The sequence below is a fragment of the Plectropomus leopardus genome, chromosome 9 (assembly GCF_026936395.1).
Source record: "Plectropomus leopardus strain MGB_pleo_1.0 chromosome 9, ASM2693639v1, whole genome shotgun sequence".
NCBI classification, from domain to species: Eukaryota; Metazoa; Chordata; class Actinopteri; order Perciformes; family Serranidae; genus Plectropomus; species Plectropomus leopardus.
In genome coordinates this window covers 4,570,152-4,597,579 of record NC_142184.1, presented here as the reverse complement: position 1 = coordinate 4,597,579, position 27,428 = coordinate 4,570,152, and the positions used below count along the sequence as shown (strand labels likewise).

The window sequence follows — 27,428 nt, the reverse complement described above, 5'->3', positions numbered from 1 at the left end:
CAGCTAATAATATGATTTAATACAGACACAGTGCTGTTTGTCTAGTAAAACACAAGCAAACGTGGGCACAGTGCAGCAGTCTTTAATGCTACAGCCGCGCACTGATCTGTGACCAACCCCCCCCTCCACCTCCAAATCTAAAATATGAACAAAACACCACATCACAGTTTATAAATGACCCCAAACAGCTTGGTTTACACTGTACTGTAGTGCAGCCTGTGGTGACAGACGACCTCCTCGCGCTGTACCTGGTAGTAGTAGGATATGGGATGGTGCCAAACAAGCTGGAACCTGATCGACATAAATACACAGCAGCTTTTTTTTTTTTTTTTTTTTTTTTTTTTTTTTTTGGAGAGCTGCTCATGATCACCAGCAGCACTGAGAAGAGCCATAATCACAACACCACATGTTAGGCACACACAAAAAAGAGATAAAAACAGGATCAACAATAGCTAAGCTTTGGATGGCAGTGCGTAATGGAGACTGGGAACTTATGTTTGACCTTATATTAAATAGTATAGCTGTGGTACATAATAATGCTGCTTCTGGTTGATGTTATTATGTTTTTATTTCAAGAGTTGCATGCTTTTTATGAAGAAAAACAGCTCATGTGGAGAATATTACGAAGCACAATTTGCGTATTTCAGCGTATTGCTTTGCTTTTGTGATTTAATCTCAATTTTACAGTTTTTTAGGCATAAATAAAAAAGAAAAGGGGGCAATGCGCCTCTTTGACCGCGCTCAACCAGCGTCCGCAGCGCTCAACTGTCAAATGGGCGCACTACAGGCTTTATCAATACACCAGCCATTACTCCGAAAATACTCCAATAATACCACCACGCATTAACTGCATACAATAAGCCCCAAAAGCACACATAACAGGTGCAATTCTCACCTGTTTTCGGTGACACTTGAACGTCTTCTTTCTGCACTTGGGTGATAACAGAACTTTCCATCTGACAATCACGGAGCCCTCAAAATCCTCAAATCCTGTCCCCGAGCACTGATGGGCATCCCTCATTGGGTTTTATTGACAAGTCGAGTCAATTAATCGCCGAGGTAACTTATCATCCGCCTCAGAAACAATCCTCGGTGACATTTATCTTGTTCCTGGGTTTCTTTATTCCCCCCGCCGCTTCTTCTTCTTCTTCTACTCTCGGAGGTCCGCCGCCTGGGGAGGGGGCAAGGCACTTGAATATGTTTTTTTGGAGGCTATTTGAGACTGTCAGCTCCGTCGTCTCGGGTTTAACCGCTACTATTACGGGTAATATCGCCGAGCAGCCCCCTTGTACCCGTCGCTGCGAAGTCTTCACTCTTGCACCAACAACATGGAGAATCCAGGCGAGAGAAGGAAAACAACCGAGGAAATGGGGCAAGGGAGGGCGGTTTCAAGCCCCCCCTTACTACAGATAAACAACATCGCCCGAAAACCCTTAAAGAGCGACGGAAAACACCGAAAATCGACCTCCACCGTCGGTTTCGGTGTAAGAAAACGGATTTCCGTGCTCGGTTATATGTAAAATACGAGTTTTGTTGTTATCCGGGGTTTTGTTTTTCTACGGTTGGGACTCCGCGGGCACCTTGAAACCGTCCCCGCTCCCTGATTGGACGCCCCGGAGGAGGCGGGGCGTGGCCAAGGCATTCCTCCCCGTCCTGCACGCGCCGCACCGAACACATTCCAGCGCTGCTCGTACAAATGAGATCACAATGTTTGTGAATTATTTACAAAATAATGATATTTTTTTTGCGACTGCAGCGCTGTGCAAAAGTCTTAGGCCACCTTATTTTTTTTCTTATTTTAGCACGAGTATAATGTTTATATTGTTTCTCGTTGTTATTGCTAAATTGATTATGAATTGTTAAAAAAAGATAAAAGAAAGGTAAACATAGACAGGTTGGCCATTTTTATATGTATCTACAGTAGAAAGGGGCAGGTATTATCAGTTTTTCTTCTTGCTCTTGTTTGTTCATGGAATGTGAGCAAGTATTATGAGAAAAGGTGTATCATGGGTTTTTGTTATTGTTTTGGAAATCACACACTGAAATTAGCAAGTAAACCACATAAGAATATCATCATTCATATTCATTTCTCTGTAGTCCCTTAACTAAAATAAAACCAGAACATGCGGGAAATATGTATACAGTAGTAAAAATGCAAATATTTCAGAATAAAACAACTTCAGCAGGCTAAAGTTGCAAGTATTTAAGTGTGACCTCCTTGAGTGCTCTTTGGCAGACAACATGAGAATTACAATACTAATTTTCTAGTTTATGTACACAAGGTTGCATTAATGACATGTCCAAAGCTCAATACTGATTGTTCGAGCTACCTTTTGTTATGGTTTTACGATTCCATGTTTCACACTAAATATTGACTTCAGTGTGAAGAAGTCACTTTGTTCTGACCGTTTTAATGACTTGTACATACATATTCTTTGTCTCTTAATAAAATGACATTAACACTAAAAATCAAGCCACACAGCCAACATATTCGTTCTTTCAAATGGTTATTTTTCTTCATTTGTTTCCTGTATTTGTTTTCATTTTTCTATGAATATATTTATTGTTTGTAGTCTGCACTTTTTTGACTGTTTAATGAATATATCAGAGAGCTTGGATGTATTATTTATTATAATGACACAAATAATGCAATCTAAAAAAAAGTAGTGTAGTTTTCATTACCTGTAATCTTCACTAGCCCTCTTTTATGTCCCCTTTACATTTCTGGGTGGTTACCTTTCAGCAGTGGTTTAACATAAAGAAATAATACTTAGCTACAGCACATCAGTATCTGTACTTAATTTGAGTTTTTGTATTTCTGTCAGCTTTCACTTTTACCCCCCTTCATTTCCCTTATAAGCATTTTAATTACGCCTACTTAGCCTACTACAAAAAAGAGAAGGGACTGAGGAAAGGAGGACGGGACGGACAAACTCATGGAGGAATTGCAGGGAAAGAAAATCTGGATTTTGTTCTCTATATCCTTTAAGTTGCAAAAATAGACCTTGTTTTTCTTCAAGTGTAATGTAGTCTCTATTTTCGAAGTACTGCACTGCAGAATACGACAAGCTGTAACAAATCTCCTTGTAAAATTACAGTAAACTACTAGCAGCTGTAGTTGCCAGCGTCTTAACGTTATTTTACTGTCAGTACCATAAATTACGTCATCAGAATAATATTGTTGAATTTCTTACAGAACTCTGCAGTAGAATGTGAGGTTTACAGTGTAATACTGGCTCCAAAAAGCACCAAGATTTACAGTGTTTTGCTGTATTTTAGGAAAAATGCACAGAATTTGGCCGTACTTTTACAGCAGCTTTTACTGTGACAAATTTTCCCCAAAAAAATGCAATAAACTACTGGCAGCTGTAGTTATCAGCATTCTACCGTTATTTTACACGGCCACTAACGTAAATTACATCAACAGTATATTAAAGTTACATTTATTACAATATTCTATGGCAGAATGTGAGATTTACAGTGTCATATTGGCTCCAAAAAGCATCAAGACTTACAGTGTTATACTGTATTTTCCCCCCAAAAAGTACATTACTTTAAGAATTTTGCCATATTTTTACGGCAATTTGTTACAGTTTGCTTCAAAAAATCTTGGAAACTAATCGCTTTGAGAAAGGACATATAACTATAAATCTTAATTGATGTTTACTTTATATCCAAGTGTTAAGTTGACTTGAAATGTAGCTATATTTACTTAATTTTGCGAAGTTGGTGCAACTTAAAATGACAAGTAAAATTTCCTTGTTCTCCCTCAGTGTTACCAACTTAAGTAAATCAAGTTAGTCTGACTTAACTTGATCACCACGAGGAGGATTTTGCCGAAGATAAAGTTCGGAGATCTGTGAGTTCTGTTTTGTTTACATGTTTAAGAAAATACAAAAATGACCGACTAGTTTGTAACCAGAAGAATACAGATATACAGCACAGTAAACCTGGTTTACTGAAGTTGCTAAAACTTCAGTAAACCTGGTTTACTGAAGAAAACCTGGTTTACTGAAGTTGCTAAAACTTAGAAAGATTGATTTAATGGAACTTGTCATTTTTTAAGTTGCAACAACTTCACAAAATTAAGTAAATTTAACTAAATTTTAAGTAAACTCAACAATTTGATATTAAGTAAACAAAAATAAAGCCTAAGAGTTATATTTACTTACATTTTCAAGGCAATCAGTTTCATAGATTTTAAACAGTAGATTCAACTTGTCAGATTTTACAGTGTAGTCATGTGTAGTTTGTGTTTTCTACGTCAATCATACTTTTATGTGCCTAAATATTGCAAATATCTGCTGTTGCTCACTGTGCATTACAGCACGGGATCACTGTGATTTACTCTGAGGTTTCAGAGGATAAGGAGGCGTTGCAAAACCCTCATGCTGTAAATATAAATATTTGGGGTCCCACTGGATGACCACATTGCCTAACATGATGTCAAACCCACTTTTATTTATTTGAACAAGTCAATGTGTTTCAGGTCTGCGTGCTCAGAAGATCAATTTACGCTTTGTAGTGAAAAACTGCCATAAAATAAACAAGATTTGTTTGCAGCTAAGTAGAACATATTTTCATTTATAACAATAGAAATCACAACTATTTGGTTTTTTCTAATCAATGATTGGATTTAGAACTAAATACTAACTAACGAGGAGCAGAGTTGATTCAATTATATACTTGTCTATATTTTTACATGATGCAACCATGATTTAATGTTTATGGCCTGCAGTGTCGTGTCAAATTATTGCAGTGCAGCCTGTTGTTGCACAAAAATTCAGTGATTTGCCAACACAGTGGTTCCCAGAGAAAACTCCCCCAGCACTTTTTCGGCAAAAACAAGTTAAAGTTTCATTTTATGATTGTGTCAGTAAAGGGAAGCAAAAGTGGAGAGAAAATGAAAGGAGCTTGGGTCATTGGTTTCACTCTGCCCTCTGTTACCCAAAGTCCTGCCCTGCAAAAAGTACTACTGTGGGACAGTTACCATTTAGCTCTGCACCAAAAAAATACTCCTCTGATGCGGGCTGGAGATATTCAGTGCAGACTGAGGGGGTACATCAGATTAATGAAAACAGGAGCTATGTACTGGGCTGTTATTTGCATCACATATATGGTATTTTTAGTGTATTTGACTGAATATTTCCTCTAATAGTCATGTTACTCTATAAACCTCAACACTTTTTTGCTCCCCTGCTTATGATATCAAGATTTTATCCGTTAAAACAGCCAATGTTATGCTTGGAAACTAAAAAGCAGAGGTGGATGAAGTACCTGAAAGCCATACTTGAGTAAAAGTACATATATCGTTACAGAAAATGACTTTAAAGGGAAGTTAAAGTCACCTATTACTTTAAGACTTTGAGTCAAAGTCTTAAAGTATCTATTATTTGCTGTGCTTAGGGTAATTTTATCATATTAAATGCAAGTTATGAAGGTAAAAGTACAAGTAAATGCTGGTAATAACACATTCTCAGCAGCACGAGGCTTATTTCTTCATAACATAAGCAGAAAACAATAAAATAAACTTGTTAATGACGAGTTGAAATAGTAGCTCTGCCCATTCCAAACACATGCGAGCCCATTACACCAAAAGCTCAGCCAGTGCCCACAGTGGCCACAATGCAAGACATAAACAAGAATGGCCTCGCTGTTTGCATTCCTGGTGTCGGACATTTTAGGGCAGCACTGACAGATCAGTGTAAAAATATATACAGAATAAGTACGGACCGCACAGCTGGAAAATGTCATGCGGTTTACAGCTGATGCCACTGTTTGCTAAATCAACTTTAAATTCATTATCTGTGCCTGATCTGTGGTGCGTCTCTGCCCTCGTCTCCTGTTGCATTCCTCTGAGAGAAGACAAGAGCAAAGAGGGTCAGCTGGTGTCTGAGGCCCTGCGCTGAGCGTGAAGGGTGCTGTACCCCTGGAAAGATCTGCCCGAAACATGTGACCTCAAACATCAGGTACAAGTTAAAACCACATCCATCTTTCATCGGTCGACAGAACTAATGCGCCAGCACGTAAAAAACAGCATGAGGCGGAAGAAGAAATAAATCACCGGTGAATTCATCAGAGTTAAAGAAAAAATGCAAACAAATGGCGTCTTTAAATGACCCTGACATACATTAACTGTGTTTACATGTTGTGTTTTATTGTGTTTGTTCAGTTCGACTGTTTGTTTACAATCCATTTAATGATTTTTTATGATTGCAGCTCGTAAAATCAGTCCCATGAGCCGCACTATAAAACAACACAACTTTATGGTATTAAATAAATGCATCAAGGAAATCTCTTTCCAAAAATATATATAAACTTAAGTCTGTTAAGCCTTTGAAACATGAGCAAATTGGTTTAATTTATTTAAAAAAAAAAAAACATGGGGAGAAGGCAGGAAACTTAAAAAGACATGTTCCAAAAATTAGCAAAAAAAGTACTAAAAATTTTACAAGAAAATTACCTGAAAATAAGCACAAAAGAAAAGAAAATAATCACCCCAAAAGTGCTATAAATGTAGTTATTTTAAATTATAAGTTGTTTTTTTGTGACATATTTGTAAATATAAATTACAATAAATATAGTTTTCTGGACATTTTCCCATATTCTTGTTTGATTTTTTTGTATAATAAAAAGAATTTTTAGGTAATTTTTTTTGCCATCCTTTACCATTTTTTGCAGGTTTGTCACTGCTGTCTTTTTCCTATGTTTTTCCAAAGAAATCAAACCAGTTCATCTGGGTTTCAAAGAGTCAAATTGCTCGTGAAAGGCATCTGAATGCAATAAAAAGTGATGTCGATCCAGATTTCAAAGGGTTAATCTGTTACATGACGCCACATTAAAGCAAATACACAAACACAACACTGTTAAAATATCTCATCAAAAATCAATTCACTGAGGCCCGAATGGTAAAAGATTCAGAAATATGCTGTGCAAAACTGTTCAAGTTATAAAATCAGTGGTGACATTAATAAAAAAATTAACCTCTTACACACACACACACACACACACACACACACACACACACAAATATAAACTCCATCCATCAGGCGTTGTGGTTCTATTTCTACATTTCACACCTGGGAATCCACAGCGTCTACTTACAGCCCCATGCACTCTGCCATGCATTAGCCACATCCAGGCATGTTGATGACAAACTAGCTGTTGAAATGTGCTTGCAGCATCTGAGCCTCATGCAGGGCTGGGACTGTTAGGGTCTACAATCATGTGATTTGCTGGAAGAGCCCACCCTCCCTCTCCCTCCTCTCCTCCCCAGCTCACAGGCCTGCCCCTGAGTGGCCTCTGCTAGGCTATGTTTCCAGGAAAGGGGCCTACTGGACAGGCTGTGAGGCCTAGGCAGGGAGACATTGGCTCATTGAGAAAAACAAAAACAGAGAGGGGCGGTGGGAAGACTCTCCCCTCTTACATAACTCTGCCTCCATGACAGGGGAAAAAAAAGAAAAGTTCCCCGCCACAATGCAAAGAAAAACCTGTCCGTCCGCCTCTCCTCGGCTTTGCAAATACTGAAGCACTTCAGGACTGGAATTCAAGCAGCACTGAAACCAGCAGCGATTGCTTTCAGTTACACAATAGTTGCGAGACATACCACCACCACAGACATGTCAGACACATCCGACTGTACGGAACGTTTCAAACCGCTGACGCTTATTTAGTTTGTTTTGTTTGACACCATCCTGCTGTCCCTGCACAGCCAGAGCAACACACGAGGGGTGATGTAACGCACGGTGTCATTTAATGTGTTGTTCAGAGCTGGCAGAGAGACATTTACTGTATCAGAGGGGACGCTTTGGTGTCCTGCAGCGCCTCACCGTGGCCACGAGAGGAACTGCACTTAAAGAGCATTAAATTCAGCCCTCAGCAGCACAGATACTTTTCAAAATGACCCGAGCAGCAGCTCCATACACATTTCTAGGATTTTAGGACATTTCTAAGATTCCAGGACACTTCTGAGATTTTAGGACATTTCTTAGAATTTAGGACATTTCTAGGATTTTGGGACATTTCTGGGATTTTAGGAGAATTCTAGGATTTTAGAATGTTTCTAGGATTTTAGGACATTTCTAGGATTTTAGGACATTTCTTAGGATTTAGGACATGTCTTGGAATTTAGGACATTTCTAGATATCTGGGACATTTCTAGAAATTTGTGACATTTCTAAGACTTTAGGACATCTCTTAGAATTTAGGACATTTCTAGGATTTGGGGACATTTCTGTGATTTAAGGAGATTTCTAGGATTTTGGGAGATTTCTAGGATTTTAGGATGTTTCTAAGATTTTGGTATAGTTCTAGGAATTTAGGTTGTTTCTAGGATTTTAGGACATTTCTTAGAATTTAGGACATTTCTAGGATTTTAAGACATTTCTTGAAAATTTAGGACATTTCTACGATTTTGGGACGTTTAGGACTTTTCTAAGAGTTAAGGATGTTTCTTGGATTTTGGACATTTCTAAGATTCTAGGACATTTCAAGGAATTTAGGAAATTTCTTGTATTTTTGGCCATTTCTAGGATTTAAAGGATTTTCTAACATTAAGGGCTTAGCTAGGACCTCTGTTGAGGGCTCCAGACGATCCTTCACTGGCACTTTTTTTGATGCTTTTTTATGCACTCTGGCACCTTATGTATACTGAAAGTACAAAAACTATTTGCAGTGTGAACCACTTCAAGGATTTCAGGACATTTCAAGGATTTCAATGATGTTTCTTGGATTTTAAAACATTAAGGGCTAGCTAGGACCTCTGTCAGTGGGTGTGGGGGATCCTTCATTGGCACGTTTTTTGATAAACAAGCTCTATTTTGATGCTGATTTATGCACTCTGGCACCTTATGTATACTGAAAGAACAAAAACAATTTGCAGTGTGACTCACTTTGTCCTACTGTTGACGCTTTCATTTAAGTGAACGAAAGGAAACTGTCCCTGTTCTCTTGCTTTACCCACATCGAGGAGGTAGTTTTAATTTAGTAATCTGATTTTTAAAGGTTAAGCGTGTAGGATTTAGAGGAATCTGTGTGCAGAAACTGTATATACAAATTCATAAATAATGTCTACTTTCTTCAGTGTGTAATCACTTAAGAATAAAAGCTGTTTTTGTTACCTTGGAATGAGACGTTTATATCTACATGGGGAGCAGGTCCTCGTCCGCCAAGTTTCCACAGTGGCCCAGAAAGGACAAATCCGTCTCAGCAGTAGAAGTTTAGGTTCTGCAATCTTACCACTAGATGCCACTAAATCCTACAAACTACACCTTTAATAGCTGTTACTAAAATAACTTGTAAAAACCTCACTCACACCTGTAAACCCGACAGTGTTGCAAAACACATCAGGATTGTTTTATATATTCGGTTATTGAGGTGTGATTCAAGATATAGACAATATGTTTCTTCATTACTGAATAAAATCATCTTTTCCATCTACATAAAATGTGCTGGAAGAGAAAAACAGTAAAAGGTCAGTCAAGTTGCTCACAGCTGCACCTTTGAAATTAACGTCCACGCTTGATTCAGGAGTCAAACTCCGGCTGCTGCTCCATCAGGATGGTCGTGTCGTTGCCTCTCCTGTTGGACGGATCCAGGCAGGAAACTCCCAAAGCGATCAGACACAACCAGACCTGCAGCGCACACACGCGCGCGCACACACACACACACACACACACACACACACACACACACACACACACACACACACACACACACACACAGTGATCAAAAATCAATCTGCTGATTCATCAGACAGAGATCACAAATCCTGTATGAGGTCCAGCTTCAAATAGTGAACTATAACTGCTGTGTGATGTGACGACACTTTCATTTTCGATTTAACTGTATAATTTAAATGTATTTATTTACTTTTTCTAATTTGAAAGTTGCATCCAAAGGAAGTATCCCAACATGTAAGAACAGGCGACAACAACACATTAAAAACAGAAACTAATAAACAAAAGAAATTATAACATGAAAAAAAACATCAGCTGTTTTGTCAAACCTGCAGTAAAAGATCATAATTTTAACGCAACGACAAAGAGCAAATACTGACAATTTAGAGTATGGAAGAAGTTTATTTTTGCTTTAAAAAAGTCAATGATAAACTGATTACTAAGTGTTGCAGATTAATTTTCCATGGTTTGACTAATCGATTAATTCTTGCAGCCATGGACGAATTAGACAAAGGGCCGCTGGGGACAGACATGCAGAAGACCCCGCCACACGCATTTCAAAGCTGTTTTGCATCTTTTTGCAGTTGTTACACATTACTTTGTGTTTATATTATTAACAGTTTTTTGTGTCTTGGTTGTTTGGCTCAGTTTTTGTGGTCGTTTTGCATCTGTGTGTAGTCGTTCTGGCCGTGTTTGTGGCTGCTTCTTTGAAGGCATTTTGTGTCTCTTTGTGGTCATTTTGAGTCTCCCTGTAGTTGCTGCTGTGTCTCCTTGTAGCTGTTTTGCATCTCTTTGTGGTCATTTTGTGTCTCTTTGGACCATTTTGTGTCTCTTTGTCATCATTTTGAGTCTCTTGGTAGCTCTTTGGTCTCTTTGTTAATGCTTTCTGTCTCTTTGCAGTCGTTTTGTGTCTCTTTTAAGCTGCTTTGCATCTCTTTGTAGTAATTTTGTTTCTCTGCGCAGTCATTTTGAAAGTCTGTCATTTCTTTGTTGTTTGTTTTTCTCTTGTTTCTCTTGGTTGCTTTACGCCTCTTTTTAGTTACTTTGCATCTCTTTGCAGTCATTTTGAATCTCTTTGTAAATGCTTTATGTCTCTTTGTGGTCTTTTTGTAGTTTCTTTGTGTGTTTGTGGTCATTTTGTGTATCTTTCTTAGTCTTCGTGAGTCTCTTTGTGTCTATTTGCAGCCGTTTTACACCTTTTTTTTTTTTACCCTTTCTGTGTCTTCTTCTAGTTGTTTTATGTGTTTTCTGACTTTGTCCTTTTGACCCATTTTACATCTCTTCCTGATTGGTACGTGTTAATTTCAGAGACATTTTACTGTTTCCAAAGTTCATCAATTTTTTTTTTATTCTGATAAATAAGATTTTCCTCTAGTTTTACATGAAACTTTTAACCACAGTGCATGAAAAGGGGTTATATATTTTTCCAGTTCATTAGGACAAAACAAATCTAAATTTGTAGAGCGTGCAGCTCTGTATCTTCTGTGACTGTATCTTCTGACACGGTCTGTGCTGTCTGAGTGGTTGAAGCTGCTGAAACCGGTTTTAGGTTTTGCAGTGGAACAACTTAAACCTGCTCTCCAAATGTTACCTACCAAATATCCCACAAATGTCAGGTATGCTATGCAGAGGAGCGCCGCCAGCACATACAGCCACACACTGTTGAGGTCGGTCACATAGACCACGACGAAGTACATGTTGATGGCACACACGATCAAGATCACGATGCCTCCTCCGATCTTAAAGACTCTGCAGGACAAGAGACAATGATTGCGTTTAAAGGACAAACAATCATCATTTGTCTTTGTGTCTTTATGTTGGAGATAAACTTACAATCCGTTGGCAAACTCATTCATGAGAGACGGCAAACTGGTGAAAGTGAGGATGGGAATGAGGGCAAATGGCAACTGTGAGAGAAAAATGAATCTGTGATATATTAAACCATTTAATGAGCGAAACGAGGTTGTCATTCCTACAGAGACAGGCTGAAAAGACGAATGAATGTTTTGGAAATGTCAGCTGAATGAATATATCCTGATCTCAATGAAGACCTCCTAAATACTCAAATAGTGGCCTTCTTCTTTACAACATGAGGCTGTGCTGCTCATGGAAAAACTCTCGCTTTTGTCCGCCGGGGCCACTGAAATCAACACAAAATGAAAAGTTTCTTGTAGTTGCTTTAACGCTTTAACGGCTGGATCGACATCAGTTTTCTTCACCAGCATTCAAATCTCTGAAACCTGAGAAAACTGGTTTGATTTCATAACATGATGAGCAACTCAGCAAGGAATGAAAAAAAAAGTAACAAGGAAATAATCTGAAAATTAGCTGGGGTGAATTATAAAATTTTAGCAATATATAATATAATTGCCTTAATTATTACATTTTTTAAATTTTTCTTTAAAACTTCCTTGAGGTAATTTTCTTTCAATTTTTTTTTCTATTTTCAGGTACATTTCTTCTAACTTTTTATTCATTTCTTGCTGTTTGGGTCATTTCTCATTAAGGCGCTCATCGTTCTCATCAAACCAGCTTGCTCGGGTATCAAAAGGTTAATGCGCTGATGGAATAACTATTGCAGAAATGTACATTAAACTAAATTTTTTTCTAATTCGTCATGAACATGGTTTTTTTTGTCCAGCCTTTATTTGTTTGTGCTGGTTCAAAATGGAGTTAGCTATTGAAACACAGTCCTGCTTGCTTGCATATTTTAATTTCATTGAAAAGCACTTTTTTTAGGTAAAAAGTGATGACATTTTGGTGATGTAAAGACAGAAAAAGCAGCAAAGGTGGAGAGGTGTGGCTTAAGCTGCCAGTGAACCAGTTTCCACGCCTGCCTGACCTGCATGCTCTGCAGCACGTTGAGGAAGTTGTTCATGCCCGTCAGGTGCTGAATGTCCTGGAAGATGGCCACCAGCAGGGTGGGAGTGATGGCGATGGAGCGGGTCAACAACACCCGAGCAAAACGCGACCAGCGCAGGTTCAAGAAACCCTGACGGCAGGAAAACACAAGAAAAACGGATTTATTTGCAAACAGTGTGTGATTTTAATTAACGCAACCTTCAACTCCAAAGATGTAGCAGGATCAAGGATAAATGTTATTTTGCGTTTTTTAAACTTTTTTTTTTTTTTAAAAAAACGACCAATAAATCTACCTGACACCTTCTATAATTACCTCACTTAACCCTTTGAAACCTGGATCATCAGTGGTTTTCTTGCACTGCGTTCACATGCCTAAAACAAGCTATTTGACTCAATGAAACCTGAGCAACCTGGTTTAATTTCTTTTGAAAAGCAATAACCAACTCGGTAAGAAATATCTCATAAATTGCAAAAGAAGAAATAGTGAAATGTGAAAGAAACTTACATTAAAAAAAGGTTTTAAAAAAAAAAAGGTAAAAATGTCTTAAAAATGATATAAATAATTACAATAATTTCACATCTAAAATTATGGCACAGAAAGAAATATAATAAAATAGAAAAAAAAATTCTGATTTTTTTTCAGCACTATTTAATTCACTTTTTTCACCATTAATTTTTGAAAATATATTCTCTTGCTGATTTTTAGCTTATTTTCTTGTAAGCCTTTTTAAAATTAATTTTTCACTAACTTTTGAGCCACGTCTTCTTAAACTGCATGTTGCCCCCTCTCCTGTTTTTGAAACAAATCAAACCAGTTTGCCCAGGTTTCAAAGGGTTAAATAAACAAAACATGATCCCACATTAAAGATTTTGATGTAAAGCTACCAACACTAAGACACAACTGATGCAAAAACTTCAGTAAAGACTGATGTGCGACTGTGATGAAGGTAGAGGACAACAATGATACTTCTACTCTTTGTGCTTCATGTGTGTTTTTGTGCACGGCTGATTCCTCCCTCCTGCACTGACCTCCATGACAAACTGGCCGGAGTACGTTCCCGTCATGGTGGAGCTCTGACCAGCTGCGAGGATCCCCACGGCCCAGATGTAGAGCGCTGCAGGGCCAAAGAAACAGCCGAGCACCACTCCCTGCAAACAAACACGGCAACAGACGATCAGACGGTCAACAAAACCTCAGCAGCGTTACGTCACCAGAAAAAACTCCCACAGAGCCTCTAAAAACACGCGCACCTAACCCACTTTTGCCTCCACTAAACAGCGTTTTAGCATCTTTCAGCTCATTGTTTTGGCAGGAACACCACTAGTTTAAAAGTATTACTATGGAAAAAAAGGAGGGGGTACTTCATCTTACTCCTTTTTGGACATGAAATACTTACAGTATTATGTTGTTTACTGAATTTGTCTGATGGGCATCCTGGTGTTGTTTTTCTGACTTTTTTTTATGATTATTTTATTTTTTACATGTTCAAAATAAAGATCTAAAACTAAACTAAACTGTGGAGCATTTAGCAGCTAAACAGACAGATATTTCCCTCAGGAGTTGGTGGAGAGCGTAACACTTTTTTCTTGTAACATTTTTTCGATTCCAAAACAGAAAGTCTGCGTCACAAACGGGTACTTTTTAGAGGAAGTGTAGAGATTTGGGAGCATAACCCACATGCAGCGGTGGAAGAAGTACTCTTTCACTTCAGTAAAAGTAGCAATATCACCATGTAGATATACTCATATACAAGCAAAAGTCCTGCATTCAAAAGTTTATTTATGTAACTAGAATTAGCAAAAACAAAATAAAAAAACAAAACAATAAAGTGGAAAAAAGGAAAAACTTAAAAAAAAACTGCTTAAAAAATATAATTACATAAAACAATTTTAAATGTGTAATTATCATAATTTTAAATATTGTTCTCTGTAATTTTTTCTAAATCTATTTTTTTGCAATATGTGGAACACTTTATTTGCTTATTTATCCATCTACCTATTTATCTATTTATTTTTATTTATATTATTATGTTATTTATTATCGTTTTATCTTCTTCCTTATTTATTTACTTTTTATTTACTACCTTTTGTTATCCTGCCTCTGGTGTTTTTCTCACTTATGGTAGCGTTTCCTCAACTCCCGGTTTTAATGAGTACAGTTTCTTGTGTTTTTATTTGCTTTTGCATGTGTGTGTGTGTGTGTGTGTGTGTGTGCGTGTGTGTGTGTGCGTGTGTGTGCATGTGTGTTTTAGGGGGTGAGGGTAGATTTTGGTTTCACTGTATAAAGCACTGTGTTACAGTTCATCTGTATGAAAAGTGCTAGACAAGTAAAGTCTGATTGATTCGATTTCTTGCTGAGGTGCTCATCAGGTTTGTTCCCCATGTTTTTGAAAGAAATAAAATCAGTTTGGGCTTCAAAGGTTTAAATACTCATAATAAAAAGGCGTCCGAGAGGAGCACAAGAAAAGTGATGCTGATCCAGGTTTCAAAGGGTTAAACTGACGCTCTGTGGCACTAGCTGCATAGTGAAACTCACCCCTTTGTAAAGGTTCACCTCCAGAGTTTCATTGTTGAGAGGAAACAGATCTAAATAAGGACTTCCTGTTTTATTGCAGACGCTGTACTGGAATGAAAAATAACACACACATCTGCAGCACAGCAGCCGAAGAAAACACATTTTTCATGTTTCACTCTTGTTTTGTCACGAGAGCGGCTGCAGAGACACTCACCACCTTTTGGTTCGTGCGTCCGTAGAAAGCCTCGGCGAAAACAGCCACCACGAACACGTTGATGAGGAAAGAGACGAACAGCGCGATGGTCGACTCGATGAAGAAATACTTGTTGGCCTCTTTCACCTCTTTCTTGTTCGATCGATCTACTTCTCGAGACTGTGGCGACATTCGGACACGTGACAGATTTGTTTCATGCAGCAGATTAATAAAATTGAATTTAAAAAAGGGGAACGCTGTATATCCATCGCACCTTGACGAGAGCAGAGTGGAGGTAAATGTTGTGAGGCATGATAACGGCTCCCACGATGCCCACGGCCTGACCCAGCTGAACCGGCCCGCAGCCCTCGCAGTACGGCACGAACATCCCCTTCAGCAGCTGGCCCTGGTCTGGATTCACCGTCACATACTGGCAGAGAGAGCAGTTCATCAGATGTTTGTGACGTGCAAATTAAACCAGAGAGGAGGCTCAAAGGAAGTCGTAATAACCCGATTCTGACAAAGTGAGGACGCTCCGTAAAAAACACATGAAAACAGAATTTAATGATTTGAAAATCCTTTTTGAGATTCAGTTCAGTATTCATGTAGCTATTAACTCAATGAAACACTGATGAGGAAATTGTAACATCTCAGTCCATAAAAAATATGAGCAATAAAGTGGATTGACACAAGAAAAAAAAGTACTGAACATGCCAAAAGAAATTTAATTAATACTTGGAGAAGCCTTTGTTTTTCAATGCCAGCTTCAAGACAATAACTGTACAAAGAAAGTACTGTTCAGATGAGATTCTGGTGGCCTCAGAGCCAGATGACGTTTACTGAAGTTTTTGTTTATATATTCATGTTTTTAAAAAAAAAATTAATTCATTTTCATTTTAACTTTCTTTTATTTTTCTTCTGTTGTTTTCTTTTTTTGTTTATTTATATTATTTATTTATTATCATTTTACCCCTTTTGTGTGTGTATATATATATTTTTTATGTTTTTTTATTTAATTTATCTTTATTTAATTTAAGTATTTCTTTCTCTTTTCTTTTTTATTATTTATTTATATTATTTATTTATTATCATTTTACCCCCTTTTGTGTGTATATAAATATTTTTTTAAAAATGTTTTTTAATATAATTTATCTTCATTTAATTTAAATATTTTTTTCTCTTTTCTTTTCTTTTTTATTATTTATTTATTATCATTTACCCCCTTTCGTGTGTTTATGTATATATATAAATCACCTGTGGTTATTTTTTCTGTCAAAGTTCGTGGATCACTGATGTGTCTGTGTCTTATTTAGCTCTGACGCTGGATGTTATAAAAAGTCGACTGAAGAGGAGGAGAAACATTGTGGAAAACATGATTGACGTATCTTTACTCAGTCATGTGTGCAGATATGTGAGTACTTGTACCTCGTATCCGAAGGTGATGGCCATGATGGTGATGAGCAAACCGAAGAAACCCTCCAGCTTCCGGAGACCTGCAGACACAAAAATGAGGTTTCGTTTGTTGCTGTGGCGACATATTTCACTGTAAGAGTACAAACACAACCTACCGTATTTGTCTAAGAAGAGGAAGAAAAACGTGTTGATGATGGTGATGAGGACGCCGCCCCATAAAGGGATCCTGTGGGTGAACAGTATTTTATGAGTACTTTTACTTAGGCAAAGTATCTGAATACTTTACCCACCACAGCGGTCACTGAATGAATGTTTGTTTACGTCACCTGTCGGAGGAGAGAAGGTTGAAAGCGATGGCGCAGCCGATGACCTCCTGCATGTCTGAGCCGATGATGGCGAGCTCCACCATCAACCACAGGATGATCCGAGGCACCTGGACAGGTGACGCAGCTTAGTATCAATATTACATATCAGAATTAATTAAGTATCCAAGACATTTTTAAAATGGAATTTTACCTATTTATTTATTTATTGACTATTTATTTATTCATTTTAGCCTGTTTTACTGGATGCTTGATTATTTTCGGTTGATTATACACTAAAGAAAACATACTTATTATATTATATTTCAGTTCTGCCAATGCACACCTATTTTTTCTTTTTTATTTCTCTTTTTAATCTTTTTTTTGTTTGTTGTTTGTTCTCTGTACATACTGTACATGTCTTTATTATTATTGTTATTTTATTTTATTCTATTCTATTTTATTCTATGTTAAGTACCTTCCTTTGTATATATACTTGCATTATTTTGCCTGTTTCATAAATATTTTATTCAGTTGCTGCTCGGTTAGGATTAATAAAGTATTTCTATTATATTCTATTCTATATCCCCCGACATCCTAAACACTGCACCTCTAAAATTACATTCTGGAAATTTCAAAGCGGGGAATTTAAATCACACAACTTCAGATTTAGTGGGTTTTCAAAGTGAAATATTTCAGTGCATTTAACTCAGTAGAATTTACTGTAAATTAAGTGTTTAATAGTGACTGAATTTCACAATTAGGTGCTAATTTGCTTGTAAAATTTAAATTATTATGGTCTGTCCTTGTTTGCACCCATTTGACTTGTTGTGTGAGGACACACGCCTAATTTAGGTATAAACTAAGAGTCGACCGATGTTGGTTTTTAAGGGCCGATACAGATTATAAGTACTTAATGAGACCAATAATTTGGAACCTTTTTTAAAATAAAAATGAAAATATTTCTGTTGAAATTTAGAATTTGGAATATAACAAACTCCAAGACAAAACTTTGTTTAAATGCCTTAAACAAATGTTTAAACTGAAACTTTTAACATCATATACAGCAAGTTCTCTGCAACTTTTTTTCATAAAGTTCAGTGAAAATTCAAATACAAAATAATAATATTTAAAAAGATTTTCTTTAAATAGGTCATTGAGGTTTTCACAAAGTAAAAGTTCCCCGCATGCCATCTTTGCACTTTTTAATTAATTCATTTTATCGTTGATCATTAAAATAAAACGCTGATACAGACAATCAGCAAAATGCCAAATATCAGCCCGATAATCTGTCGACCCCTCGCCTGAGCACAACAAAAACTTAACCCACAACTACAAAACTGTTTGACCTGTAATCTTAAGAAAGCGCTTCGCTCATGTAGCTCCCTGAACATTTGCTCTCACATATACTGCGACCTCTTAAACTGCGTGCAGCAGAAACGGAGAACAGAAGAGTGATTTTTAAACATTGAGATTAACAGCAGTTTCACCTCGGGTATTCAGGAAGCAGAGACATTTTTACACCATCAGGATTTATAAATATATTATTAATTATCTCACTCTGGATGAACTTTACATTAAACACATGTTCTCACAGTTTTTATATTTATCTTCAGCTCACATGTGGTTTTAATTGAAGGTTTTGATCCGATAATCCAACAGCTGCAGCGACTGTAACAGCAGAGCTCAGAGCTGGCTGTATAATGATGCAGTTACAGTAAACCAGAACAACTTCTGCTTCCAGTTACATCCGCTCTGCACTGTCGCCGCTGCTGAAAACATCGAACACACTGAGTGTTCATCGTCCTCCCAGTGATCGTTGACCTGTTGCAGAAAAGGCGCCAACACTTTGTCTTCATGAATAAATCTGTAAAATCTCTGCATTTCATGATCCAAATGTGTGTCGATGTTACCCGTGTACGCTATCATTCTTTTGCAATTTGGGAAGATTTGTGCTATTTTTTTGTTTGTCAATGTAAAATTACTAAAATATTATTGAAAAAAAGAACATGCTGAGTGTTTGCAGAACTCACCGTGTGGTACTGGCGGTTACAGACTTCGGCCAGGTGCATCCCGGTGACGACGCCGAGCCGAGCCGCCAGCCGCTGCAGCAGCAGGCCGATGATGGTGGCAGCCAGCAGCACCCAGAGGAGCTGACGGACGAGAACAATAAGAGAACAATAAGAGAACAATAAGACAATATGATTCTGAGTTTGTTAAATTATATCCACAAATAATTTTTAAAAAATTGTGTCCTTTGTACAACTGTGAAAAAACTCACACTTGTGTGAATGAATTTCACAAATTTTGTAATAAAAATAACAGCAGTAGAAGTAATAATAATAATAATAATAATAATAATAATAATAATAATAATAATAATGGTAATAATAATAATAATAATAATAATCATCATAATAATAATCATAATAATAATAATACAATAAAATAAAAAAATATTAAATAATAATAATAATATTAATTTATATAGCACTTTTCAAGCTGAAGAACAAAGTGTTTTCCAGATTAGAATATTTACAGAATAAAAACAAAATATCAGAAACCCATCTAGCCCCTCCCTCGCCCGCCTTATGACATACCAAAATTAAGAACGTAAGAATAGCAGTGCGTACATGAACATATGGGGGTGCTAGCACAAAAAGACAATTTCATAAATAAGTAAGTAAATTGTAGATCAAAGAATTAGGCTCATATAAGCAGATAAAAATTAAGATTAAAAAAAATCACCGTGTGTATGAGCTGATAAGATGCTAGTAAAGGAGTTGAGCTCATATAAAACAGGTAGAATCCCAATAAAAGTCAAACTCTTGAATTTAAAACAGATATAAAGTATATAAAAGTGCATAAAATAGTCACACAAGGAAAACTGAAACAAGACCTATATTAAAAGTAATGATGATAAGTTAAAAATATAACACAATCACAGGATAATATAATATCAGGGGAAGTAAATGCTGTAAAAGTTTTGAGGAGGCACAGACAGTCTGAGTTGGTGAAACAGGTGAAACACGATTCGTCAGTGATGGATCATTTCCAGTTACAGTGAGCCAGCGTGCACATGTCAGTAACAGGAACCTGAAACTGAGCCCAAAATATCTGCCGTGAGGAGTTTGAGCTGAGTCACTTTGAGGAAAAAGAAATGCTTTTCTGAGCACACGAAGGCGAGTTTGTTATTTCTCAAGATGTTGTATTTTCCTTAATTTTCTGCATTTTATATACTCTATTTTTATGCTTATTTTTTATCTATAAGGTCAGTGGGTTTTATTTTATTTTCCATCTTATGTTCTGCATTATGTGTCAATTTGTATCCTTCTTTTATCTTACTTTTACTAGTTTTATCGTGTAGGTTTTATCCATTTTAATTTAAATTCTATGTATTCTATTTTGATTTTATTTTATTTTACATGCATGTTTTATTATGTCTTTTTGTCTTTTATGTGTTTTGATGTGAAGCACGTTGGGCTGCATTACTTGTATGAAAGGTGCTATACAAATAAAGATTATTGTTATTTTATTTTATTTTTTAATAATTACAGTTTTGATTAAATTTTTGAAAAAATAGTAATAATAATATTTTTTCATTAACAATAAATCCTTGTTAAAAACCCAGAATAAAACAACATTAAAAATAATAATAATAAAAGCAAGAAGAAACAACAACAAAAAACAAAAAGGCAGGTAAAAACTAAGCAGTTTAAATTTCAAATGAATGTATTTGTAAATGCATTTTTTTCCTCTCTGTTTGAGCCCAACGTTAATCAAACCGTTGTGCTTATCCCAAAAACGCAGTTTCCAAATCAGTCTCCTCAGTATATAAATCTTAAACGTGCATTAACAGTCCCTAAAGGTTCAAATTGCTACATTTTGAAGATTTTTTTACAATGTAATTATACTTTTTTTTCACTTTTTTTTTGGTAACCTGATTACGTAATCCCCGATCTCACGTGTAATCCATTACTACCCGACCCTGTACATATGCTGTATATATACCAGCTGTTTTTCCTCGGTCTTCTTTCCGATCGATTAATAAACTACCCGGTTTTAGCGCTCCAGTCTTGTTTCACTGATTGATCGAGAGCTGTGAACATCTCACAGAGCGAGCGACCGATTTCTTTAAACTGCTCTGCCTCTGAGTCCTGCGGCCGAGTCTCTGTGTGCTGAACCGTTACAAAGAGCCGTGATAATTAACCTGCATTTATGTTCACTTTGTCAGACGATCTCACAGTTTCAAAGTGAGGATTTTATCACCTCAGCAGCTCTGGAGGGACGGCTGGTTAGTGTGCAGTGTTTGTGACACACAGTTAAATCACTAATTCATACTCACTCAGTTTTCTGACAATAAGAGAAGAATATGTGAATGAGAGCGACTATTTTTTGAACCGTTAACCCTGTAAACGTCTTTCACAAGCATCTAAACCTTTGAAGCCAAAACAAATCGCTTTGCTTTGAAAAGGCAATGAGTAACTCAGCTAGAAATGTCCTACAAAATGCAAGAAATTAGTAAAAGATGATGAAAAATGAAATGAAAAAGAAAACAGAGAGAAAATTATTATTTACAAAAAAAAAATCCATAAAATAGTGTTTCTAATTAACTTAAGTATTAGTACAATTTTCTGGGTCATTTCCTTGTTAGATTTTTTTTCCTTTTTTTTGTTTTGTAAATTTTTTGGTATTTTGAACTGAAAAAAGAAAAGAGAGAGAGAGAGAGAAAATTATTAGGGAAAAAAGTGGGAAAAATTCCATAAAATGTTGTTCCTGATTAACTTAAGTATTATTATTTAAATTGTGTTATAGAAAAAAAAAATCTATTTTTGGTACATTTTTTTCAGGTCATTTCCTTGTTTGATTTTTTTAAAACTTTTTTTGTTTTGCAGATTTTTAGGTAATTCTATTGTAATTTCTTGCAAACATTTCGGGTCATTTTTGTAAAGTTACTCATTGCCGTCTTCTTACGTTCTTAAAAGGAGTCAGGCCAATTTGCTCAGGTTTGAAAGGGTTAAAACATAAGGGCAACGTTCACAGACAGCAAGAGGAGAGAAGAGAAAATAACTTTATGTCATCTTTCACTGTTTCTGTGATTGATCGTTGGCTGATGTAGTTCTGTTGTTCGCCTTCTGGACTAATTAATTCAAGAATGTGTTTCCAGTCTTTGCAGGCCAAAGTTCGCCTTTGTTAAACTTTGACCTGCAGTATCGAGTATCTTTACTGTCAGAGAGACGCAGGGAGAGACCAGAAGTGACCCGTCCCTCAGGAAGTCGTTTAAATGAGTGAAACCGAACAAACAGCAGCGTGAGAGGAGAGGACAGGATAATCAAACGTTTGCTAAGAAGGTGTTTATTTTGTAATTAAATGTTGTTTTTATCCTCCTGGTCAAGTTATTCCCAGGAGCTTATATTTGCCACCACGCTCACATTATTTACAGTCTCTCCTGATTAAAAGCAAACAAGCTCATTTTGTCCTCGTCGGTTCTTACAGAGAGATCATGTGACCTTTGAAAGAATAAATCATAATTTACAGATGTGCAGATAAAAGACACAGATGTACTTTACTGATCCTGCGTCTCCTTGTTCTTATTTCTTAAAATTGTAAGATTCTTTATTTGCTATGTTAGCATAGCATTTAACTGCAACTAATTAACTGGAGGTCTACAGAATAAATTTTCTCTGTATTATAACTTTACTAAGCACCAAATCTCGTAGCATCTCAAATGAAACCTCCATATTAGAAATTTAGGAACATTAAAATAAAGCCTGACCCATGAAAAGCTTGTTCTCATGTGATGATTAAACAGTGAAACACTGAACATCAGACAGATTATTTAATATTTGTCATATCACGTTATATCAACATCTGCAAACATCCAGATTTAAAATCATACTTATAACTTCATCGGGTCATTCATAATCAAGTGAAAGAAAAGTGGTGTTTAGTTAACACAACAGTCAGTGTCAGCCGTTGTAGTCGAAGCATTATTTTAGTTACCTTGAAGCCAGCTTTAGCCCCAGACTGCAGGTCCGACTCGATGTTTCCTGGGTCCAGGTAGGCGATGCTCATCAGAAAGCCCGGCCCAGTGAAGGCCCACAGCTTACCGAAGCTGAAACACCTCTGCAAGAGACAGAAACACGAGCTGTGACGCCGATGATGTCAAACTTTATTTTTAACTTTATTTTGTGTTCTTCCTGCGTTTTGTATTGTTTGTTTTGGAGTTGTATATTTTGATTTTGTATTTTTGTTCCATGTTGTCTGTCTTTAACTTATGTTGCTGCCTATCTTGGTCAGGACACTCTTAAAAAGGAGATTTTTTAATGTCAAGAGGTTTTTCTGGTTAAATAAATCAATAGAAAATTAAATAAATAAATGAATAAACATGACAGACTCGTGGATTTACCTCGCCGCCGTCCTCGGGGACAGGGACACGCTCGTCAAAGTAAGTACTGGAAACAGGTTCATTGTTCTGTTTCTGCTGGAAGACAGACGGGGAGGACACTGTGTGTGTGTGTGTGGTCGGGATCACGGCTTTCTCTCCCTCCACGCCATCGACTGAAACATGAAGCATCACGTAAACAACATCACACACTAATCACACACGACAGTAAACACAAACAACTCCGACACTTTTACACATCCGATAACAGCATTGAAAAAGAAAGTTGCTGTTCATTAGCAGAACAAAATCTTTATTATATTTGATAAATATACTAAATAAATCTTCCTGTTTGAGATATTAAAAATGGTTTTTGCAGCACAGTTGAGCCTTTAGAGACAGATATAAGATTAACATATATAACTCAAATCTTAACTGGAAACTAAACCAAAATTAAATGTTAATACAAGACTCTCATATTTAAATAAATAAATAAAAAAAAATTAAAAATAGCTCGCTGAGGTTTTAGAAAGTAAAAACACATTTTAATTTATCAATTTTATTGGTGATCATTAAAATAAAAATAAAATATAAAGAATCAATATTACTAGTTGATGTCAAGGATTAGGTTTTATCCTCTGGTCCCCATTAATATCTAAACAAAATTTTAATTATTATTATTATTAATTATTGTTTTGGTACCTCCATCTGAATTAAAGATGGCATTTAAAATCCTTTGAGCCGCGCTGCTAACATGCTAAAAACCAGGATCGCACTCTGAAAACACACAGAGTCGGTTATTAAAATAATGAACACAAACAGTTTGTTCTGGTTTAAGAGAAGAAAAAAAAAGAGCCTGATGCTTCAGTGTCAGAGGAGCCATTTCTCCGGACGCACAACAAAAACAAAAAGTGTCGACAAAACAAACGTCCTCACCTGGTTCTCCAGTTTGTTGTGGCTGGTGATCTGTGGGAACGCTGGGAGGCAGACAGGAGATGTGGATGTTCTCCGGAGGCGGCTCTCTGACTGCAAACAGGTCATTAAACTGAGATTATAACTTCAATTTAACAAAATCCTCCACACACACAGAGCCATGAGAAAAAAAAACATAATCCACCCCCCCGAAGCCCGGTGTGAAGACAGCAGCATTATTTCATCAGACACAAACCAGATTAATCGACTCATTAAAAAGGATAAGAGAAAAAGGAGAAAAAAACCTTAGTCTGAGTTTACTTTGCAAAATGATGTTATAATATCAGCATGTTTCTCCTCTGCAAAGGTATTTTTGGCGTCTTCAAACATTTTAACCCCTGAATAGACGTCTGTTTTCTTGTGTTGCATTTAGACGCATTTCATTAGAATTCAAACCTCTAAAACCTGTGATTTTTTTTTTAAAAAACAAGAAAAAACACAATGAGCATTTTTGCAAGAAATGTCCTGCAAACTGCAAAAAAAATTTTTTTTTAATTTTTTAAAAAAGGCGTTAAGGTGAAAAGTAAATTATCTGAAAATTAGTTGGGGAGGATTATTAAATATTATTAAAAATAAGAAACTATATGTGTAATTCTCTTGATTATTTATATTTCAATCAGTGATGCATGATAATGATTATTTCAACCGATACCGATAATTTCCAGCTTTTCGTGGCCAATAACATACCAATAACTGATCATTTCTTTTTGTTTGTTTGTGATGATCTGAGGGTATGAAAGGCTGAGATGTGGTGAGTACAGATGGATTTAATTTGTGCATTTTCGTTAAAAAAACGACATTTCAGAGAAAAAGCTGGAAAATCACATTTTTGTAAAAGAAAGTCATTTTCAAGCAAAATCAATTTCATTTTTATAATCTCTTTTTTTTCCTCTCTTATCTTCATATGTCAACTTGAATTTTACAAAAATAATGTCGAAAATAATGTTCTGTTTGAGTTCTAGTGGAACTACAGAGTGAAACATTCCCCAAAATGTTATGAGAATGAGAGCGGAGCGGACATTTGGAGACACCGGCATAAAAATGGAAAGCGGACACTGGAGCGGACACCGGCGGTGAATGAGAGTGGAGCGGACATTTGGAAACACCGGTGAAGACACTGGCAGAGAATGAGAGCGAAGTGGACATTCGGAGACACCAACGGAAAACGAGACCGGAGCAGACACCAGTGGAGACACCAGCGGAGAATGAGAGCGGGGCAGACACAAGTGGAGACACCGGGGGAGAATGAGACTGGAGCAGACATTCGGAGACACTGGCAAAGAATGAGAGCAGCGTGGACACAGAGCGGACACGGAGCGGACACGGAGTGGACACTGGCGGAGACACCGGCAGAAAATGAGAGCGGAGCGGTTAAATGCTGAAGTGTGTTTTGTTGTCTCAGTACCTGCACTCTGTGCCACGATGATAAAGCTGAATGTAATCTAATCTAATCTAATCTAATCTAATCTATTGTTGCAGTGAAAACAGGACGGCATTACACTGAGATATAAACGCATGAAAGAATATCAGAAACACATTTTTGTGACATACGTTCAGCTATACAGCCTCTATAATGAAGATACAGATACATTAAAATTTCTCCGACTGTGTCAATCATGAGTGAACATATTTATCTCAGTAAAAGTGGAATTTAATGCTGTTGCATTAGATTTTAAAGCTGTACCTAATAAAGTGGCCACTGAATATAAACCAAATAATATATCAGTGATATCAATACAATTAATCAGATCTTAAAAATAGACTTTGACACAACAAAGAACCCGTCATTCCACTAAATTGTATTTTAATGGAGCATATTCCTAAATAAATGTGAAAATAATCAAATTGCAGCCATCTGATATGGAGCGAATCTGGAGCTCCTAGAGAGAAAAAAGTCACAGCTCGGATTTAGGATGGTTTTTAGGATGTTTATCCGGTGAGATCTTTATGGGGACGTTATACGGCAGGAAATGATAAATGTCATTTAGCACGATGAGGTCTATATGAACTTTGTTACTCTATAAATGCTTTTTAAAAAATGTTATAAAAAATAAATCAGGGGACGTGTGAGGAGGAAATCACATTTCAGGTAACCGTTGATAACAAGAACATAAACTGAGGTTATTCAGTTTATTCCTATCACTTTTCTCGAGCTGCATTCACAGGCCTTTCACTGTTTTTTAACCTGTGAACCTTAAAAATTTTGGCGGAAAATGCAATGACCAACCTGGAAGACATATCCTGCACATTGCAAGAATTTTTTGATTTTAGATTTTTAATTTAGAAAACTATTATGTTTTTATCAGCTACGGTAACATTTTAGTTGAACTATATTTAGATTTATCACAACTAAATATTTGAAATTGTTTGACAGAATTATTGTATATTTGAGCACCTTTTTAGGTAATTTCCTTGCTTTTTATTATTGTTTTTTTTTCACTTTCCTGTGTTTTTTGTTTGTTTTGGGTTTTGCCTTCTGTCCATGTTTTTTGGCGCTTTTTCAGGTAATTTCGTTTCTTTCTTTAAAAAAAAAAACTTACCTGTGATTTTTGTTTGTTTTGGGTTTTTCAGGTAATGTTTTTGTACTTTTTTACTAATTTCTTGCTTATTTCTTGGTCATTTCTTCTCAAGTTGCTCATTTCTTTCCGTCGACGTTTTTAAAGGAATTAATTAGCTCAGGTTTGAAAGGGTTAAAGTCAGCCCTCATCTTAATTAAAAGTTATTATTCTTGGACAGAGGAGCGATAGTTTCCTCTTAACTGTAGTAAAACAGAAGGAGAAAGAGCCATAAAATAAAAACAAGCAAACCGCCTTCAGTTTGACCGACAGGAAATAAAATGTGACTCACCTGTCCGCAGAAAGGACAATATCTTCCTCCTCTGAGACATTTTCTTCAATTTAAGACTTCAAAAAACTTCCGACGAAACTACATTCCGGTGTTACCGGCATTCATGCTGTTTTCCGAGTTCACGGAGACTGAGGACATCCGGCAGGTTGGACATCGTCCCTCCGCCTGTGTTGACTCACCGGACAGGTACGGGAGGAGGAGGAGACAAGCCGGAGGACAAAAGTCGCAGTGCTGTCCCACACCGAGCTCCTGTTTCTGTCAC

The 27,428-nt window shown here is 36.6% G+C and overlaps 2 protein-coding genes across 3 annotated transcripts in view; both read right to left on the bottom strand.

Annotated features, from left to right (window-relative positions):
• Positions 1-1,455, bottom strand: part of ctdsp2 (CTD (carboxy-terminal domain, RNA polymerase II, polypeptide A) small phosphatase 2) — a 12,117-nt gene extending 10,662 nt beyond the window's left edge. For both annotated transcript variants that reach the window (XM_088081732.1, XM_088081733.1), the window contains exon 1: positions 896-1,455. In XM_088081732.1, coding sequence (XP_087937858.1) covers positions 896-956 — 61 coding nt within the window. In that variant the 5' untranslated portion in view covers positions 957-1,455. The remainder of the gene's footprint in view (positions 1-895) is intronic.
• Positions 1,127-27,428, bottom strand: LOC121965260 (natural resistance-associated macrophage protein 2-like). Its single transcript, XM_088081734.1, has 16 exons — positions 27,167-27,428; positions 24,284-24,373; positions 23,372-23,523; positions 22,966-23,088; positions 18,996-19,115; positions 16,987-17,093; positions 16,816-16,886; positions 16,673-16,740; positions 15,522-15,677; positions 15,269-15,427; positions 15,076-15,162; positions 13,569-13,688; positions 12,520-12,669; positions 11,511-11,584; positions 11,273-11,426; positions 1,127-9,632 (listed from the first exon to the last, which is right to left on the bottom strand). Exons 1-16 carry the CDS (start codon positions 27,204-27,206, stop codon positions 9,525-9,527), a joined length of 1,779 nt encoding a protein of 592 aa, XP_087937860.1. The 5' UTR covers positions 27,207-27,428; the 3' UTR covers positions 1,127-9,524.